Source organism: Megascapheus bottae, chromosome 32 (assembly GCF_031878675.1).
Source record: "Megascapheus bottae isolate mThoBot1 chromosome 32, mThoBot2.hap1, whole genome shotgun sequence".
Lineage (NCBI taxonomy): Eukaryota > Metazoa > Chordata > Mammalia > Rodentia > Geomyidae > Megascapheus > Megascapheus bottae.
In genome coordinates, this window is record NC_143540.1 from 9,257,188 (window position 1) to 9,274,479 (window position 17,292).

General features: G+C 59.7%; 2 protein-coding genes across 2 annotated transcripts; one reads left to right on the top strand and one right to left on the bottom strand.

Moving 5' to 3' along the window:
* Window positions 1-976: 976 nt before the first annotated feature.
* On the top strand, window positions 977-6,805 carry Klhl40 (kelch like family member 40). The gene is made up of 6 exons (XM_090323193.1): window positions 977-2,173; window positions 3,633-3,793; window positions 4,659-4,766; window positions 4,883-5,068; window positions 5,409-5,555; window positions 6,694-6,805. Exons 1-6 carry the CDS (start codon window positions 977-979, stop codon window positions 6,803-6,805), a joined length of 1,911 nt encoding a protein of 636 aa, XP_090179319.1.
* Window positions 6,806-6,997: 192 nt separating this feature from the next.
* Hhatl (hedgehog acyltransferase like) lies at window positions 6,998-17,251 on the bottom strand. The gene is made up of 12 exons (XM_090323100.1): window positions 17,080-17,251; window positions 15,662-15,779; window positions 12,133-12,200; window positions 11,593-11,706; window positions 11,309-11,503; window positions 10,606-10,815; window positions 10,163-10,334; window positions 9,195-9,339; window positions 9,071-9,106; window positions 8,769-8,970; window positions 8,030-8,171; window positions 6,998-7,659 (listed from the first exon to the last, which is right to left on the bottom strand). Exons 2-12 carry the CDS (start codon window positions 15,765-15,767, stop codon window positions 7,535-7,537), a joined length of 1,515 nt encoding a protein of 504 aa, XP_090179226.1. The 5' UTR covers window positions 15,768-15,779; window positions 17,080-17,251; the 3' UTR covers window positions 6,998-7,534.
* Window positions 17,252-17,292: the final 41 nt, after the last annotated feature.

Here is a 17,292-nt window from a genome sequence, read left to right on the forward strand (position 1 = left end):
GCTAGCCTGAGACCCTTCTCTCCTATCCCCTCCCTCCCCCCGCCCCACCCCTGGCTAGAAACAGCTGAGACAAATGAGTCAGAGGAACCCCACGATAGCTTCCACCCCTGTGCGTCCCAGGGGCTAAATTTAACCCGCAGCTGTGGGCCTTGGCACAGCCGGGAGCCTCACAAAGACGCCCTGCAAGAACAGCCTGGATTAATTGTCCATCACCGGCTCAGCTCCTGGCATAGTAAGCTCGTTTGGTTTTCTTCACCAATCCTGGGACTTGAACTCAGGACCCAAGCGCTTGAGCCACCACACCACTTCCGGTTTTTTTTTTCTCTGTGTATGTGGTGTACTGAGGAATCGAACCCAGGGCTTTGTGCATGCTAGGCAAGCACTCTACCACTAAGCCACACTCCCAGACCCAGGGCCAGAAAACAAAGATTAAAAATAAAACAGAGAGGAAGCAGAGCTCAGTCGTTCTCTGTCCCCCCCCCCCCCAGCATCATCTCAGCCACCCAGGAGGTTGAGGCCTGGAGGATCATGGTTCGAGGCCAGCCTGGGGGGGAAGGGGCAACAAAGTCCCTGAGCCTCCTCCTGTCCCAGGAAAACACCAGAAAACCAGACATGGTGCCGTGGTTCAAATGGTAGAGCACCAGCCTGGAGCACAAGATTGCTTTGAGGGGTGGAGTTCCAGCACCAGGCCTGGCCAAAACAAAACAAAAAGGGAGGGGAGACCCCTCCCAGACACCCCCAGAACTGGGTCAAGGCTGTGGGGGGGGGGGCCGGGCTGCCCCTCCCTGCACCCCACGAGGTGTCACTCACAGAAGGCCAGATGGACAGATCAGCTTACAGGAGCCTGGCCAAAGGCGTCTCTATATAAAACCCTGCCTCCAGCAGCTGCTCGGCCTCCTCCAGAGACACAGAGAGAGAGACAGACAGACAGACAGACAGACAGACAGAGAGGGGACCGGTTTTAGGGGCGTCTATCATGGCTTTGGAGCAGGCAGAAGAGCAGCGCCTGTACCAGCAGACCCTGCTACAGGATGGACTGAAAGACATGCTGGACCACGGCAAATTCGTGGACTGCGTGGTCAAAGTGGACACCCGGGAGTTTCCTTGCCACCGGTTGGTATTGGCTGCCTGTAGCCCTTACTTCCGGGCTCACTTCCTGTCCCAACCAGAAGGTGCGAAGCAGCCAGCCGAGCTGTGTCTGGACTCTGTGTCCCCCGACGTGGTGGCTCAGGTGTTGCACTACCTGTACACGTCGGAGATCTCCCTGGACGAGGCCAGCGTGCAAGATCTGTTCTCCGCAGCCCACCGCTTCCAAATCCCCTCCATCTTCACCATCTGCATCTCCTTCCTGCACAAACGCCTGTGTCTGGCCAACTGTCTCGCTGTCTTCCGCCTGGGCCTCCTCCTCGACTGTGCCAGGCTGGCTGTGGCCGCCCGGGATTTCATCTGTTCCTGTTTTACCTTGGTGGCCCGTGACACGGACTTTCTGAGTCTGTCCCCTGATGAACTCATCACCATCATCTCCAGCGATGGACTCAACGTGGAGAAGGAAGAGGTGGTCTTCGAAGCCGTGATGCGTTGGGCCGAGGCTGGAGGAGATCCAGAGGTTCGAGCCCAGCATCAGGCAGCTTTACCCACGGTGTTTGAGAGCTTACGTTGCCGTCTGCTGCCACGGGAGTTTCTGGAGAGTCGAGTGGAGCGTCACCCACTGGTGAAGGGCCAGCCTGAGCTGCTGAGGAAGATTCAGATGGTGAAAGATGCCCACGAGGGACGGATCACCACCCTGCGCAAGAAGAAGAAGACCAGGAAGGCGAAGGTGGCGGCCGTGGAGGCCAAAGGCCTGGGGAAAAGCAAAGCCGGGGAAGGAGATGAAGGAGATGGAGAAGCCGAAGAAGACGAAGATGGAGAGGAGGACGAGCGGCTCCTGCCGGGCATCCTCAACGACACCCTGCGCTTTGGCATGTTCCTGCAGGATCTCATCTTCATGGTCAGCGAAGTGGGGACCGTGGCCTACGACCCCGCGGCCAACGAGTGTTACTGCGCCACCCTCTCCACCCAGGTCCCCAAAAATCACGTCAGCCTCGTCACCAAGGAGAATCAGGTGTTCGTGGCCGGGGGCCTGTTCCTCAATGAAGAGGACAAAGAGCATCCCATGAGCGCCTACTTCCTGCAGGTTCTTTTGGGGAGGGGGAGGGGGAGGGGTGGGGGAGGGGTGGGGGGGAGGAATGAGTTAATGATGGGGTATCTGGGTGGTGTGGGAGGAAGGGAATGGACTGGGATTCATTTTAGGAGACAGAGGAGGAAACTGAGGCTCTGGAAGGATCAGGAGAGTGGAATGGTGTAGGCCAGGTTGACGTGTGTGTGTGTGCGCACGCGCGCGCCTGGACACTATTCCTGAGCTATTACTACTATTATTATTGTTATTATTATTATTAGGCAATCCTGGGGTTTGATCTCAGGGCCTGGGCATGGTCCCTGAGCTTCTTTGGCTCCAGGCTGGCGCTTGACCACTTGAGCCACGGCTCCGCTACAGGTTTTCTGGGTGGCTCAGAGTCTCCCAGCCTCTCCTGGCCCCCAGGCTGGCTGGGAACCACGAGCCTCCAGATCTCAGCCTCCTGAGCAGCCCGGATACCAGGCCTGAGGCCCCGGTGCCCGGCTGTAGGGTGGACTTTAAGGGCCATCGGGGAAGTTTCTGGGCTGGTGGGGTGGGGTGGACAGCAGTGAGGGGGAGCACTGGTCCTGGGGATCTCTGAGGGTGCCTCAGTTTCCCCTGGTGCTGGAGGAGGGCCTTGGGATGGGGTGGACAGCAGTGAGGGGGGGCACTGGTCCTGGGGATCTCTGAGGGTGCCTCAGTTTCCCCTGGTGCTGGAGGAGGGCCTTGGGATGGGGTGGACAGCAGTGAGGGGGGGCACTGGTCCTGGGGATCTCTGAGGGTGCCTCAGTTTCCCCTGGTGCTGGAGGAGGGCCTTGGGATGGGGTGGACAGCAGTGAGGGGGGGCACTGGTCCTGGGGATCTCTGAGGGTGCCTCAGTTTCCCCTGGTGCTGGAGGAGGGCCTTGGGATGGGGTGGACAGCAGTGAGGGGGGGCACTGGTCCTGGGGATCTCTGAGGGTGCCTCAGGTTCCCCTCCTGCTGGAGGAGGGCCTTGAGGTGGGGTGGACAGCAGGGAGGGGGCACTGGCCCTGGGGATCTCTGAGGGTGCCTTAGCTTCCCCTGGTGCTGGAGGAGGGCCTTGGGATGGGGTGGACAGCAGTGAGGGGGGGCACTGGTCCTGGGGATCTCTGAGGGTGCCTTAGCTTCCCCTGGTGCTGGAGGAGGGCCTTGGGATGGGGTGGACAGCAGTGAGGGGGGGCACTGGTCCTGGGGATCTCTGAGGGTGCCTCAGTTTCCCCTGGTGCTGGAGGAGGGCCTTGGGATGGGGTGGACAGCAGTGAGGGGGGGCACTGGCCCTGGGGATCTCTGAGGGTGCCTCAGTTTCCCCTCCTGCTGGAGGAGGGCCTTGAGGTGGGGTGGACAGCAGGGAGGGGGCACTGGCCCCGGTGATCTCTGAGGGTGCCTCAGTTTCCCAGCTAGGGGCTGGGTGGGGCCGGATCTGGGGGCGCACAGACCGCTGACGGGGCTTCGGGCCGCAGTTCGACCACCTGGACTCGGAGTGGCTGGGGATGCCGCCGCTGCCGTCGCCGCGCTGCCTCTTCGGGCTGGGCGAGGCCCTCAACTCCATCTTCGTGGTGGGCGGCCGCGAGCTCCAGGAGGGCGAGGGCTGCCTGGACTCGGTCCTGTGCTACGACCGGCTGTGAGTGCGGGCCGGGCCGGGGGCGGGGCCCGGGAGGGGCGGGGCCCGGGAGGGGGCGGGCCCGGGGCGGGGCCTGCCGGACGGGGGCGGGGCCTGCCGGACGGGGCGGGGCCTGCCGGACGGGGCGGGGCCTGCCGGGCCGGGGGCGGGGCCCGGGAGGGGTGGGGCCTGCCGCACGGGGCGGGGCCTGCCGGAAGGGGGCGGGGCCCGCGGGGGGGGCCGGGCCAGGACTGGAGGTGGTCTGAAGGGGCGTGGCCTGCTTGTGGGCGGGGTCAGAACCCGAGAAACGGATGGGGCGGTAAAACTTGCATGGTGTGGGGGCGTGTCTTGGAATGGGGCGTGGCCTGGCTTAGGGGTGGGGCCTGGTTGGGCTGGGCGAGGACTGGAATAGAATGGACTAGGTCATGATCGAGGCCAGGAAAGGCGTGAATACTGCTTGGGGTGGGGCCTGGTTGGGGCGTGGTCATGTAGTGGGGGCGGGACAGCCTTGGGGAGGTTGTCAGTCATGGGGGAGGAGCCTGGCCTGGTGAGGCCTCTGACAAGGGGCGTGGCATGCCAAGGGGCGTGGCACGGGGCGTGGTCTGTTCATATGGGGCGGAGTCTGGAATGCGGGTCGGAGATGGGGGCGGTCCTGAGGGCGGAGCCTATAAGAGCGTGTAGGGGCGTGGCCTCCTGGGAGGCGGGGCTGCCGCTGGGCGGGGCCTGCCGAGGGTCAGGGATCGCTGTGTGCCAGCAGGCCAGGGAGAACCCAGGGCGTGGGGGGCTGCGAGGGGCTGGGCGCACCCCGAGTGGGAGCTGGGTGGAGGGGTGGCCGTCAGAGGCCTGGGTGGGGCCCCCCCTGAGCCAGTGCCCTCGCTCCGTTCAGGTCGTTCAAGTGGGGCGAGTCGGACCCGCTGCCCTACCCCGTGTACGGCCACGCGGTGCTGTCCTACCTGGACCTGGTCTACGTCCTGGGCGGCAAGGGCGGCGACAGGTGAGGCTCCGGCCCGGACGGCGAGCGGGGGGGTGGAGGTGGCCGGTCAGGGCGGGGAGGGGGGCCAGGGGTCCCCTCCCCCAGCTGCCTCCCCTCCCCCTCGTCCTGCGTCCCAGGAAGTGTCTCAACAAGGTGTGCGTCTACGACCCCAAGAAATTCGAGTGGAAGGAGCTGGCGCCCATGCGCACCCCGCGCTCGCTCTTCGGGGCCACCGTCCACGACGGCCGCATCTTTGTGGCGGCCGGGGTCACCGACACGGGGCTGACCAGCTCGGCCGAGGTGTACAGCATCGCAGACAACAAGTGAGTAGCTCCGCCCCTGCCCCCCCCCTCCCCGGCAGTCCTTCCTCCTGTCTACCCTCGGGCGGCAAGAGTCACAGGACTTGCAAAAAGTGGAAGTGGAGCTGTGGCTCGAGTGGTGTGGAGCGCCAGCCTTGAGCCAAAGAAGCTCAGGGACGGCACCCAGGCCCTGAGTTCAAGCCCCGGGACTGGTGAAAATTCATAATGATAAAATCAGCCAAAAGGAGGTGGCACCAGGAACGCAGACCTGGCATTGAGACTTCAGATGGGGTGCAGCTGAGTTTCTGGGTGCTGGCGGGCAGGGATGGCCTCTGAGGCTCCTGCTTCCTCTTCCTCCTCCCAGGTGGTCCCTCCTCGAGGCCTTTCCCCAAGAGCGCAGCTCGCTGAGCCTGGTCAGCCTGGCAGGGACCCTCTATGCCATCGGTGGCTTCGCCACCCTGGAGACCGAGTCTGGGGAGCAGGTCCCCACGGAACTCACTGACATCTGGAGGTGACTGGGGGGGGTGGGGTGGGGGGGGCCTCCTGAGCAAGGCTGGTAAAGGTGCCCCTGCTTTCCAGGAGTGCTAAGGGAAGAGACCACAAACACCTCACTTAGTCCCGGCTTCTCGTTCACTGTCTGAGTGTGCAAGCCGAGGGCCACCGACGTGTGAGACCTGGCCTTCTCCGTGTCCTCTCGCCTTCTGGGGTGGGGGGAGAGGACTTGGTGTGGAGAATCAGTGGGTGGGAACCCCAACTTCTGAGTACCAGATTGAACCACTGCTCCACTTTTGGTTTTCTGATGGTTCATTAGAGAGAAGGAATCTCACAAACTTTCCTGTCGGGACTGGCTTTGAACTCACGAGCCTCAGATCTCAGCCTCCTGAGAAGCTGGAATGACAGGCGTGAGCTAGCTTGAAGAATGGGGAACCCTTAACCAGGCCTTTCCTCCAAGGAATAGCTCTTCCCAGAATGGGGGGGGGGAGGTGGGCTTTCTTGGGGAGAGAGAGGACCCCTTTCTGAGAGGATGGGAATTTTCTGAGAGTAGATCTATCCATCCGGGTACCGGCTGCTCATGGCAGGAAAGTCCGTGAGACCCATTATCTCCACTGAAACCACCCCCAAAAACCACAAGTGGAGATATGGCTCAAGTGGTAGAGCGCTAGCCTTGAACAAGAAGAAGGAGGAAAAAAAAAAACAAATCTCAGAGGAGCTGGGAGTGTTTGCCTAGCAGACAGGAAGACCTGGGTTCGAGATTCCTCAGGACCACATACATAGAAAAAAGACAAAAGTGGTGCTGTGGTTCAAGTGGTAGAGTTCCAGCCTTGAGAAAGTCCAAGGACAGTGCCCAGGCCCTGAGTTCAAGCCCCAGGACTGGCAAAATAATAATTATAAGGAGAAGAAGAAGCTCAGAGACAGCATGCAGGTCCTGAGTTCGAGTCCTAAAAGCAGCGCACACACACACACACACACACACACACACACACACACACACACACACGAAAGAGTAATTCTATTCCAAAGATGGGATCTGAGATGGGGTAAACTTCTAGAAACCAGGCAAGCCCAGACCCCACGGCTAAACCTTCCCAGTGAAGCCAGCTCCTCAGCTCACTGATATCTCTGTCTCCCCCCACACCCCCCCATCCCAGGTACAATGAGGAGGAGAAGAAGTGGGAGGGAATCTTGCGGGAAATTGCCTACGCGGCTGGCGCCACCTTTCTGCCTGTGAGGCTCAACGTCCTCCGTCTCACCAAGATGTGACTGTCGCTTGCAAGGTTCCCACATAGCCGTGGGGCCCTCCACGAAGGACCGCGGGGGTGGGGGGAGCCAGGAACTCACTACAGATCTTCTTCTGTGGCCTGAGAACCTGATTCGATCGAGTAGAGGAATGTGGCTGCCAACCACAAAAAAGGCTCTTGCTGGGCCATGGGGCTTCAACACCTGTCACCCCAGCTCCTCAAGAGCCTGAAATCCAGAGTATTGTGGTTCAAAGCCAGCTGGGGTAGGAAAGTCCATTGAGTCTCACTGCCACGAGCCACCAGAAAACTTGGCTCAGAGTGGTAGAATGCCAGCCTTGAGTGGTAAAAGTTCAGGGGACAGCGCCCAGGCCTTGAGTTCAAACTCCAGGTCCAAACAAAAAAAAATGAATGAATGAATCAATCAATAAATGCAACAACAACAAAACGAACTCAGAATCTGAAGTCCAGAGGGTGAAGTGGCCGTTCGTAAGTGGCTGGGTGGTTAGGGCCTTCAGTAATTGTGTCATTAAATTAGAAAGTGGGTAGCGTCTGGCTTTGCGTGCCATCTCCTCTAGGCTCCTATTGGGGGGTTGGGGGGACCCAAATCTTGAGGCCATGCTGGGGGGCAATGGTTGGTAGAAAAGCCCTTTTTTCTTTTTTTAAATTTTTTTATTCTGTCACTTAAGCCTCTTGTGTCTGAGTCTGGGCCTAGAGCCCAGAAACGGCTGAACGGAATCAATCACCGAGTCCTCTACTCGGCTTTCTCCCTGTCCCGCCTCTGCGTCTCAGCCAGGGCCAGGGCTCGCTCTCGCTCCTTCACCAGCTGGACGCCACAGTAGGTGACAAACAAGATGGCCAATGTGGTCTGAGGAAATCCTGTTGGGGACAGGAGCCGCTGATGTCTGGATGTCTCTATACTTGAGGATTTCTTTCTTCCTGCTTCTGGATCTTCACCCACCCAGCCATGAAAGCCCTTCCTTCTGGACACTGGTGGCTCCCGCCTGCCATCCTAGCTACTTAAGAGCTGAGATCTGAGGATCCAGGTTCAAAGCCAGCCCAGGCAGGAAAAGTCCACCAGACTCTTATCTCCAAGGAACCACCAGAAAACCAAAAAGAGGCTCTGTAGCTCAAGTGGTCTTAAGCAAAAAGGTCCAAGGACACTGCCCAGGTCCTGGGTTCAAGCCCTGGGACTGGCAAAAAAAAAAAAAATATATATATATATATATACAGGCACAGTTTTTCTTACCTGTAAGTAACAGGCGTTGAGCAACCAGCTCTGTGAACTCCAGACTGTTTAGGCTCACCAGATTGTACATGATGATTGCCCAAAAGTTCACAGCTCCACAGAAGCCTCGAACCCTTCGAGACATCTGCTCCGACAGACGGGCCTACTTGGTCAAGGAAAATATTGCCCAAAGGAGAAAAAGAGAAAGAGAGTGTGCTGAGCCAATAGCCTGGGGCCTAGAGAACCACTAAGGTCCTTCCTCACTGCTAAACATGGGGAAACTGAGGCCCAGGGAGAGGTGAAAGACTTGAGCAACACAGCCAGGCCTAGATGTATTGAGCTTGATCCATGGAAGTAGAAAGAGGCTGGGTTGTTTTATTTTCCCCCCCTCTTGCTTTTTGTCAGTTGTGGGACTTGAACTCAAAGCCTGGGCGCTCTCCCTGAGCCTCTTTGTGCTCAAGGCCAGAGCTCTACCACTTGAGCCACAGGCCCACTTTTGGTTTTGGAGTGGTTTATGGGAGATCAGAGTCTCATGAGGATTTCCCTGCCCAGGCTGGTTTTGAACCCTGATCCTCAGATCTCAGACCCCTGAGTAGCTGGTATGCCTGGCTAGACTTCGATTACTTTGACAGGAGGAGAAAGTTCTCAACTGTGGACCACGGCAGCTGGATAATAATTCTAGAAAGCAATAGTGTCACCCCCATGTCATATCTTCCAGTTCATCCTAGCCTGCCCCCCTCAAACCCCAGACCTGGCTCACCTCAGCGTGGGCCAGAGGCCCGCACTCTGCCAGCTTCTGTACCCAGAGTTCAAAGTTGAGGCCAAAGCAGTTAAGGAAAGACCAGAGGTAGACAATGTCGCAGGGGCCAAGCCACAGCGTGGTGACAGCGAATGTGGCCACGGAGGCCACCAGCTCTGGGATCACCGAGGTGTGATCGCCCCCGAGGTGGTCGTACACGTATCTGGGGGGGAGGGAGAAGGTGGAAGGGGGGTGGGGCGGGGGTAAGCCCCTCACGGTGTGACTGGCAGCTCCTCTGCCCGCCGTGATCCTGAGCCACTCACTTGCAAAGCCAATCGTTGATGCCGCGGTCGAAGTGCCTGTGGGGGAGACAGGGGGGAGACGGGGTTGGGGGTGTGGGGGGACCCCAGGGCGCCGCCCTGCCCCCTCCTGTGGGTGTGCACTCACGTCTCCCCGAAGACGTAGAGCGCCGTGATGCACTTCGGAGGCTGGGGGGGGTCCAGGTGGTCCAGGCGGGCCACGGTGCTCACCACGCCGAACAGCACCGCCGCCTTCACCCAGTCGTACACCAGGTTCGCGTAGGCCAGGCCGGCTGGGGACGGGGCGGAGTGGGGGGGGGCTGGGGTCAGGCGTGGCTTCCCGCGGGGCGGAGCCCGAGAGGAGGTGCTGAGCCCAGCCTGTGGACAACTCCTCCCTCCCTCCCTCCTTCTCTTTCCTTTCCTCCCTCTATGCTCTGTGGAAAGCCAGGTTGCATTCGACACGCCCACTCCAAGGCCACGCCCCTCACCAGCCCCACCCACCTCCATTAAGAACTGCCCTGGTCGGACACGCCCACTCCCAGGCCCCGCCCCTCCCGTCTAGCCCCACCCACCGCCACTGAGAACTCCCTGCGGCGGACACGCCCACTCCCAGGCCCCGCCCCTCCCTTCTAGCCCCACCCACCGCCGCTGAGAACTCCCTGCGGCGGACACGCCCACTCCCAGGCCCCGCCCCTCCCTTCTAGCCCCACCCACCGCCACTGAGAACTCCCTGCGGCGGACACGCCCACTCCCAGGCCCCGCCCCAGGCCTCCCAGGACAAAGCCCTGTGCATTTCAGAATACATCATGCTGGCCTCCCGCCCCAGCTACTCCAGAGGCTGAGATGTGAGGATCCCAGTCCGAATCCAGCCTGGGCAGGCAAATGAGAGGTATGATTCAAGTGGCAGAGCACCCGTTATAACAATAAGGAACAACAACCCAGGCCCTGAGTTCAAGCCTCAGCACATACTGAGAGAGAAGGAAGGAGGGAAGGAAGGGAGGGAGGAAGGAGGGCAGGAGGGCAGGAGGGGGGAAGGCAGGACCTCACTGACTCTTGGGTGCTGTGAGGTTTGGAGGTGCAGTTACGCCCACCCCCACCCGCTCCGTGGGCACCCACCGAGGGCGCTGTCGGGGAGGCGGTTGGCAAACTTGAGGTCACTGGGAATGGTGAGGATGTAGAAGAAGTGGAAGAAGACATCCACGGCCGCCACGGCTGCCACGCTGAGGCCCGCCTGGGCCCGAATCCGCCACAGCTCACCTTCGGCCCTCACAGGCTCCACCTGGTTTACCTGGGAAGGGGGCGTGGGGGGTGGGGGGGAAGGGAAGCCAAGAGTCCAGGAGCTGGGGGCCTGTCTGAGGATGGGGGTACACACAGCCCATCTGAGAAGGAAGAGCCTGGATGCTCAGAGGACTGAGATCCAGAGGATGGTGGTTCAAAGCCAGCCTGGGCACAGGATAAAAGAGTCTCACAGAAGGAAAGCAGCCAAAAGCTGGAGACACTGCAGGCGTGGTCCGGGTGGGAGAGCACCAGGCCTGGGTGCTAAGAGAGATCTGGCTCACCTGAGCGTGGAAGCGGTCAAAGGTCATGATGGGCCCGAAGAAGAAGAAGGGCAGGTAGAAGTTATACTTGATGAGGTCGGATAGGGAGTAGCGGTGTTCTGGGCGGGCGCAGGCCTCCAGCGCGAAGCTGGTACAGCGCAGTACCGTAAAGCCGCTGCCCCCGTGAAACAGGACATCTTGAAGCTCAAACGTGCCCGGGACAAACCCGCTCTGCAGGAAGTGGGAAGAGCCAGGGGGCCGCCGGCTCACCAGGGGACCCCACAGAGAAGCGAGCGGGGACAGGATATATATCGTCCATTCTGGGATCTGCCTGGGTTGGATTCGAACCACCATCTTTGAGATCTCAGCCTCCTGAGTAGTTAGGATGATAAGCGTGAGCCACCAGCGGCTGGGTTATGGACTAGGACATCCTCAAAGGCTTGAGGAAAGGTGACAAGGACCGCTGGAAATAAGTCCGGAACTTGGGCCAGGCACTGGTGACTCACACCAGCTCCTCGGGAGGCTGAGATCTGGAGGATCGCGGTTCAAAGCCAGCCCAAGGCAGGAAAGCCCGTGAGACTCTGATCTCCAATGATCCACCAGGATCCACCAAGAAGTGGCACTGGGGCTCCTTGAACAAAAGAGCTCAGGGGCAGCGCCCAGGCCCTGAGTTCAAGCCTGGCCTATCCTTGTACCATCAACCCACCCCTCCCCAAGTCCATACCTGCCAGGAGATGAGCGGATCCATCTTGAAGGAGGCCAAGCTGGCGAGCCCAAAGCTCAGGCAGAGCCAGGGTTGGCCCACAAGGGAGACCACGTAGAGAGCCACGCAGTGGCCCAAGAGTAACAACAGGTACCACGGGCCCATGGTACCGGCCACGGCCAGGACACCGTACAGGGCGTACATCCAGGAGCGCAGCTGCAGGTGGAGCGGGAGCTGATGGGCCCGAGACCCCCGGGGTGGGGGGGTGTGGATTTCCCACCATGCCCCAGGGAGGCCTGGCTCACCTGGGGTGCCAGCATGGCGCACAGCTTAGCAAACAGCACGTGGCCCGACAGCGCGAACACGATGACGTCTCGGAAGGACGTGAACCACATGACCCACTCAAAATCAGCCACATCCTGAGGGGGGGGGCGAGGGGGGGCAGGGGGAGGGCAGGACTGCCTGGCTGCCCCTCGTTCCTCCCTCCCTCCCGCCCTCCCCACTCCCTTCTTCCTCGCTCTTCATTTTCTTTCTTTCTTGTCAGTCCTGGGCTTGAACTCAGGGCCTGAGCACTGTCCTTGGGTTTTCTCAAGGCTAGAGCTCTACCACTTGAGCCACTTCCAGCCTTTTCTGTGTCTGTGGTACTGAGGAATCGAACCCGGGGCTTGGTGCATGCTAGGCGAGCTCTCTACCACGAGGCCACGCTCCTGGCCCTCGTTTGAGATGTGCAGTTTTAGGGGCTCCATTTCCTGCACGAGCAGAGCTGGGGGGGGGGAAGCCCAGCCCGCTGGAGCCCAGGCGGGGACCCCGGCCACCCCTGGGGGCCGCGTGATGGGGAGACCTACCATCTTCCGGCCGAGGTAGGCCCAGCCCGGCTGCACCGACGCCCGGAATGTCTTCCTGTGAAGCCCATCTGCGAGGGGAGCGGGCAGGCCGGGCGGCCGCTGAGCACCACCTCTGGGGCTTCCCGGGTGTGTGTGTGCGTGTGGGTGCGTGTGTGTCCTGGTCTGTGTGTGTGCGTGTGGGTGCGTGTGTGTGTCCTGGTCTGTGTGCGTGTGTGTGTGTGTGATCCTGGTCTGTGTGTGTGTGTGTGTGTCCTGGTCTGTGTGTGTGTCCTGGTCTGTGTGTGTCCTGGTCTGTGTGTGTGTGTCCTGGTCTGTGTGTGTCCTGGTCTGTGTGTGTGTGTGTGTGTCCTGGTCTGTGTGTGTGTCCTGGTCTGTGTGTGTCCTGGTCTGTGTGTGTCCTGGTCTGTGTGTGTGTGTCCTGGTCTGTGTGTGTGTGTGATTCTGGTCTGTGTGTGTGTGTCCTGGTCTGTGTGTGTGTGTGTGTCCTGGTCTGTGTGTGTGTGTGATTCTGGTCTGTGTGTGTGTGTCCTGGTCTGTGTGTGTGTGTGATTCTGGTCTGTGTGTGTGTGTCCTGGTCTGTGTGTGTGTGTGTGTGTCCTGGTCTGTGTGTGTGTGTGATTCTGGTCTGTGTGTGTGTGTGTGTCCTGGTCTGTGTGTGTGTGTGATTCTGGTCTGTGTGTGTGTGTCCTGGTCTGTGTGTGTGTGTGTGTGTCCTGGTCTGTGTGTGTCCTGGTCTGTGCGTGTGTGTGTGTCCTGGTCTGTGTGTGTGTGTGATTCTGGTCTGTGTGTGTGTGTCCTGGTCTGTGTGTGTCCTGGTCTGTGCGTGTGTGTGTGTCCTGGTCTGTGTGTGTGTGTGATTCTGGTCTGTGTGTGTGTGTCCTGGTCTGTGTGTGTCCTGGTCTGTGCGTGTGTGTGTGTCCTGGTCTGTGTGTGTGTGTGATTCTGGTCTGTGTGTGTGTGTCCTGGTCTGTGTGTGTGTGTGTGTCCTGGTCTGTGTGTGTGTGTGATTCTGGTCTGTGTGTGTGTGTCCTGGTCTGTGTGTGTGTGTGTGTCCTGGTCTGTGTGTGTGTGTCCTGGTCTGTGTGTGTGTGTCCTGGTCTGTGTGTGTGTGTGATTCTGGTCTGTGTGTGTGTGTCCTGGTCTGTGTGTGTGTGTGTGTCCTGGTCTGTGTGTGTGTGTGATTCTGGTCTGTGTGTGTGTGTCCTGGTCTGTGTGTGTGTGTGTGTCCTGGTCTGTGTGTGTGTGTGATTCTGGTCTGTGTGTGTGTGTCCTGGTCTGTGTGTGTGTGTGTGTCCTGGTCTGTGTGTGTGTGTGTGTCCTGGTCTGTGTGTGTCCTGGTCTGTGCGTGTGTGTGTGTCCTGGTCTGTGTGTGTGTGTGATTCTGGTCTGTGTGTGTGTGTCCTGGTCTGTGTGTGTGTGTGTGTCCTGGTCTGTGTGTGTGTGTGATTCTGGTCTGTGTGTGTGTGTCCTGGTCTGTGTGTGTGTGTGTGTCCTGGTCTGTGTGTGTGTGTGTGTCCTGGTCTGTGTGTGTCCTGGTCTGTGCGTGTGTGTGTGTCCTGGTCTGTGTGTGTGTGTCCTGGTCTGTGCGTGTGTGTCCTGGTCTGTGTGTGTGCGTGTGGGTGCGTGTGTGTGTCCTGGTCTGTGTGCGTGTGTGTGTGTGTGATCCTGGTCTGTGTGTGTGTGTGTGTCCTGGTCTGTGTGTGTGTGTCCTGGTCTGTGCGTGTGTGTCCTGGTCTGTGTGTGTGCGTGTGGGTGCGTGTGTGTGTCCTGGTCTGTGTGCGTGTGTGTGTGTGTGATCCTGGTCTGTGTGTGTGTGTGTGTGTCCTGGTCTGTGTGTGTGTGTCCTGGTCTGTGTGTGTGTGTGTGTCCTGGTCTGTGTGTGTGTGTGATTCTGGTCTGTGTGTGTGTGTCCTGGTCTGTGTGTGTGTGTGTGTCCTGGTCTGTGTGTGTGTGTGATTCTGGTCTGTGTGTGTGTGTCCTGGTCTGTGTGTGTGTGTGTGTCCTGGTCTGTGTGTGTGTGTGTGTCCTGGTCTGTGTGTGTCCTGGTCTGTGCGTGTGTGTGTGTCCTGGTCTGTGTGTGTGTGTCCTGGTCTGTGCGTGTGTGTCCTGGTCTGTGTGTGTGCGTGTGGGTGCGTGTGTGTGTCCTGGTCTGTGTGCGTGTGTGTGTGTGTGATCCTGGTCTGTGTGTGTGTGTGTGTCCTGGTCTGTGTGTGTGTGATCCTGGTCTGTGTGTGTGTGTGTGATCCTGGTCTGTGTGTGTGTGTCCTGGTCTGTGTGTGTGTGTGTGATCCTGGTCTGTGTGTGTGTGTCCTGGTCTGTGTGTGTGTGTCCTGGTCTGTGTGTGTGTGTGTGTGTGTGTGTGTGATTCTGGTCTGTGTGTGTGTGTGATCCTGGTCTGTGTGTGTGTGTCCTGGTCTGTGTGTGTGTGTCCTGGTCTGTGTGTGTGTGTCCTGGTCTGTGCGTGTGTGTGTGTGTGATTCTGGTCTGTGTGTGTGTGTGTGTGTCCTGGTCTGTGTGTGTGTGATTCTGGTCTGTGTGTGTGTGTGTGTGTCCTGGTCTGTGTGTGTGTCCTGGTCTGTGTGTGTGTGTCCTGGTCTGTGTGTGTGTCCTGGTCTGTGTGTGTGTGATTCTGGTCTGTGTGTGTGTGTGTGTGTCCTGGTCTGTGTGTGTGTCCTGGTCTGTGTGTGTGTGATTCTGGTCTGTGTGTGTGTGTGTGTGTCCTGGTCTGTGTGTGTGTGATTCTGGTCTGTGTGTGTGTGTGTGTGTCCTGGTCTGTGTGTGTGTCCTGGTCTGTGTGTGTGTGATTCTGGTCTGTGTGTGTGTGTGTGTGTCCTGGTCTGTGTGTGTGTGATTCTGGTCTGTGTGTGTGTGTGTGTCCTGGTCTGTGTGTGTGTCCTGGTCTGTGTGTGTGTGATTCTGGTCTGTGTGTGTGTGTGTGTGTCCTGGTCTGTGTGTGTGTCCTGGTCTGTGTGTGTGTCCTGGTCTGTGTGTGTCCTGGTCTGTGTGTGTGTGTCCTGGTCTGTGTGTGTGTGTGATTCTGGTCTGTGTGTGTGTGTCCTGGTCTGTGTGTGTCCTGGTCTGTGCGTGTGTGTGTGTCCTGGTCTGTGCGTGTGTGTCCTGGTCTGTGCGTGTGTGTCCTGGTCTGTGTGTGTGTGTCCTGGTCTGTGTGTGTGATTCTGGTCTGTGTGTGTGTGTGTGTGTCCTGGTCTGTGTGTGTGTCCTGGTCTGTGTGTGTCCTGGTCTGTGTGTGTGTGTCCTGGTCTGTGCGTGTGTGTCCTGGTCTGTGTGTGTGTGTCCTGGTCTGTGTGTGTGTGTCCTGGTCTGTGTGTGTGTGATTCTGGTCTGTGTGTGTGTGTGTGTGTCCTGGTCTGTGTGTGTGTCCTGGTCTGTGTGTGTCCTGGTCTGTGTGTGTGTGTCCTGGTCTGTGTGTGTGTGTCCTGGTCTGTGTGTGTGTGTGTGTGTGATTCTGGTCTGTGTGTGTGTGTGTGTATGTGTGTCCCCGTCGCCCCCCGCCCCTGTCTGGCGTTACCTCGTGACGCCTCCAGGAGGCCCTGGCTGGCGTAGGCCAGAGCCCCGCTCAGCACGAGGGAGTAGATGGCCAGCTCGGCGGCGGGCAGCGGCGTGGTGACGCCCATGGCCGGGGGCGGCTGTGGGGGGGGGAGGCCAGGGTGAGGACTGCAGCTCCTGCACCCCACCGCGGTGATGGGGCGCCTGTGTCCCCCGGCCTGTGCCCGTGTGTGTGTGTGTGTGTGTGTGTGTGCACACGCACATATGTGTATCAGTCCTGGGCTTGAGCTCAGGGCCTGAGCACTGTCCTTGGCTTTTCTCAAGGCTAGCACTCTGCCACTTGAGCCACAGCACCACTTCCGGCTTTTTTCTGTGTATGTGGTACTGAGGAATCGAACCCAGGGCTTGGTGCTGGCAGGTGGGCCATGCTCCCAGGGGACTGCCAGGGCGCTGGCTGCTGTCCTCGGTGCTGAGCAGTTAAGAGCCGGGCCGCTCCCCGCCATGGCTGGGTTAATGCCTCAAGTAGCCCGGGAGCGAGGCCTAGTGGTAGAGGGCTTGCCTAGCATGCACCAAGACCCAGGTTCGATTCCTCGGTGCCACATACATAGGAAAAGCCAGAAGTGGTGCCGTGGCTCAAATAGTAGAGCCCCAGCCTTGAGAAAACCCAAGGTCAGAGCTCAGGCCCCGAGTTCAAGGCCCAGGATGGGCACTTCTTTGGGGCTGAGATCTGAGGATGGAGGTTCGAAGCCAGTCGGGACAGAAAGTCCCCTGTGGGACTCTTATATCCGATGATCCACCAAAAAGCCAGACTGGAGCTGTGGCTCAAGTGGCAGAGCACCAGCCCTGAGCCCTAGAAAAGTTCAAGGACGGTGCCCAGGCCTAGGACTGGACTAAAAAGGTGTGTGTGTGTGTGTGTGTGTGTGTGTGTGTGTGTGTGTGTGTGTGTGTGTGTGCAGGGCACAGCTCTGTCTCGGGAGCCTCAGATCAAAGAGACCCCTGGCTGCCCCCGCCCCAGGCAGGGGGTGAGGGGTGGGGGGGCCGACACCCCCTTATCAGCAGGGAGGCCGTGCCGGGGACAGGTTAATGGCGCCGGGCTGGTGAAACCGGAGCAGGCAGGGAGCGGGCAGCGCCGTCAGCTGCCTCCACACTCCACCGTCCAATTTTAGCTCCGGTGGCTGGCGTGGAGTCCCCCCGAGTCCTGGGGGAGGGGGCCGGTCCCCCCACGCTGCCCTGCACCCCCACACACCCTGCCCGGAACTTCTCCCCCCCCAGCCCTCCACCACCATCATCCAGGCCTGGACCCCAGTCTAAGGACCCCGGCCCCGAACCCGCCTCACCTACCCCCCAACGTGGGAAAGGCCACTTTGGGGGGGGGGGTAAGGAAGGGGGACAGATGGGAATCCAGGAGGGCCTCCCTACCACCCACGGCCCAGCACTGACCTTGAGTGGACCTCAGGGCACGCTGTGGGGCCCAGCTGTGGTCCTGGGGCCACGGTTTGGGGGAGTCCCCCCTCCTCCTCCAGGGTGTCCAGTCTCTGGGGGTTCCCCCCCACACCCAGAGGCGAGATCCAGCGAGTAGCGGTGACACAGGAGAAGCTGGGGGTGGGGGAGGAGGGAGGGAGGGAGGGAGGGAGGGAGGCCTGTCCTTCTCCA

Excerpts from the sequence above, each read along its gene's own strand:
- Klhl40 (XM_090323193.1), top strand. The coding sequence starts at position 977 with ATGGCTTTGGAGCAGGCAGAAGAGCAGCGCCTGTACCAGCAGACCCTG. Across the intron at positions 5,069-5,408 it reads TACAGCATCGCAGACAACAA|GTGGTCCCTCCTCGAGGCCT; the intron begins GTGAGTAGCTCC and ends TCCTCCTCCCAG. Across the intron at positions 5,556-6,693 it reads GAACTCACTGACATCTGGAG|GTACAATGAGGAGGAGAAGA; the intron begins GTGACTGGGGGG and ends CCCCCATCCCAG.
- Hhatl (XM_090323100.1), bottom strand. The coding sequence starts at position 15,767 with ATGGGCGTCACCACGCCGCTGCCCGCCGCCGAGCTGGCCATCTACTCC. Across the intron at positions 11,707-12,132 it reads CCTACCTCGGCCGGAAGATG|GATGTGGCTGATTTTGAGTG; the intron begins GTAGGTCTCCCC and ends CCCCCCCCTCAG. Across the intron at positions 10,335-10,605 it reads TTGACCGCTTCCACGCTCAG|GTAAACCAGGTGGAGCCTGT; the intron begins GTGAGCCAGATC and ends CCCCCTTCCCAG.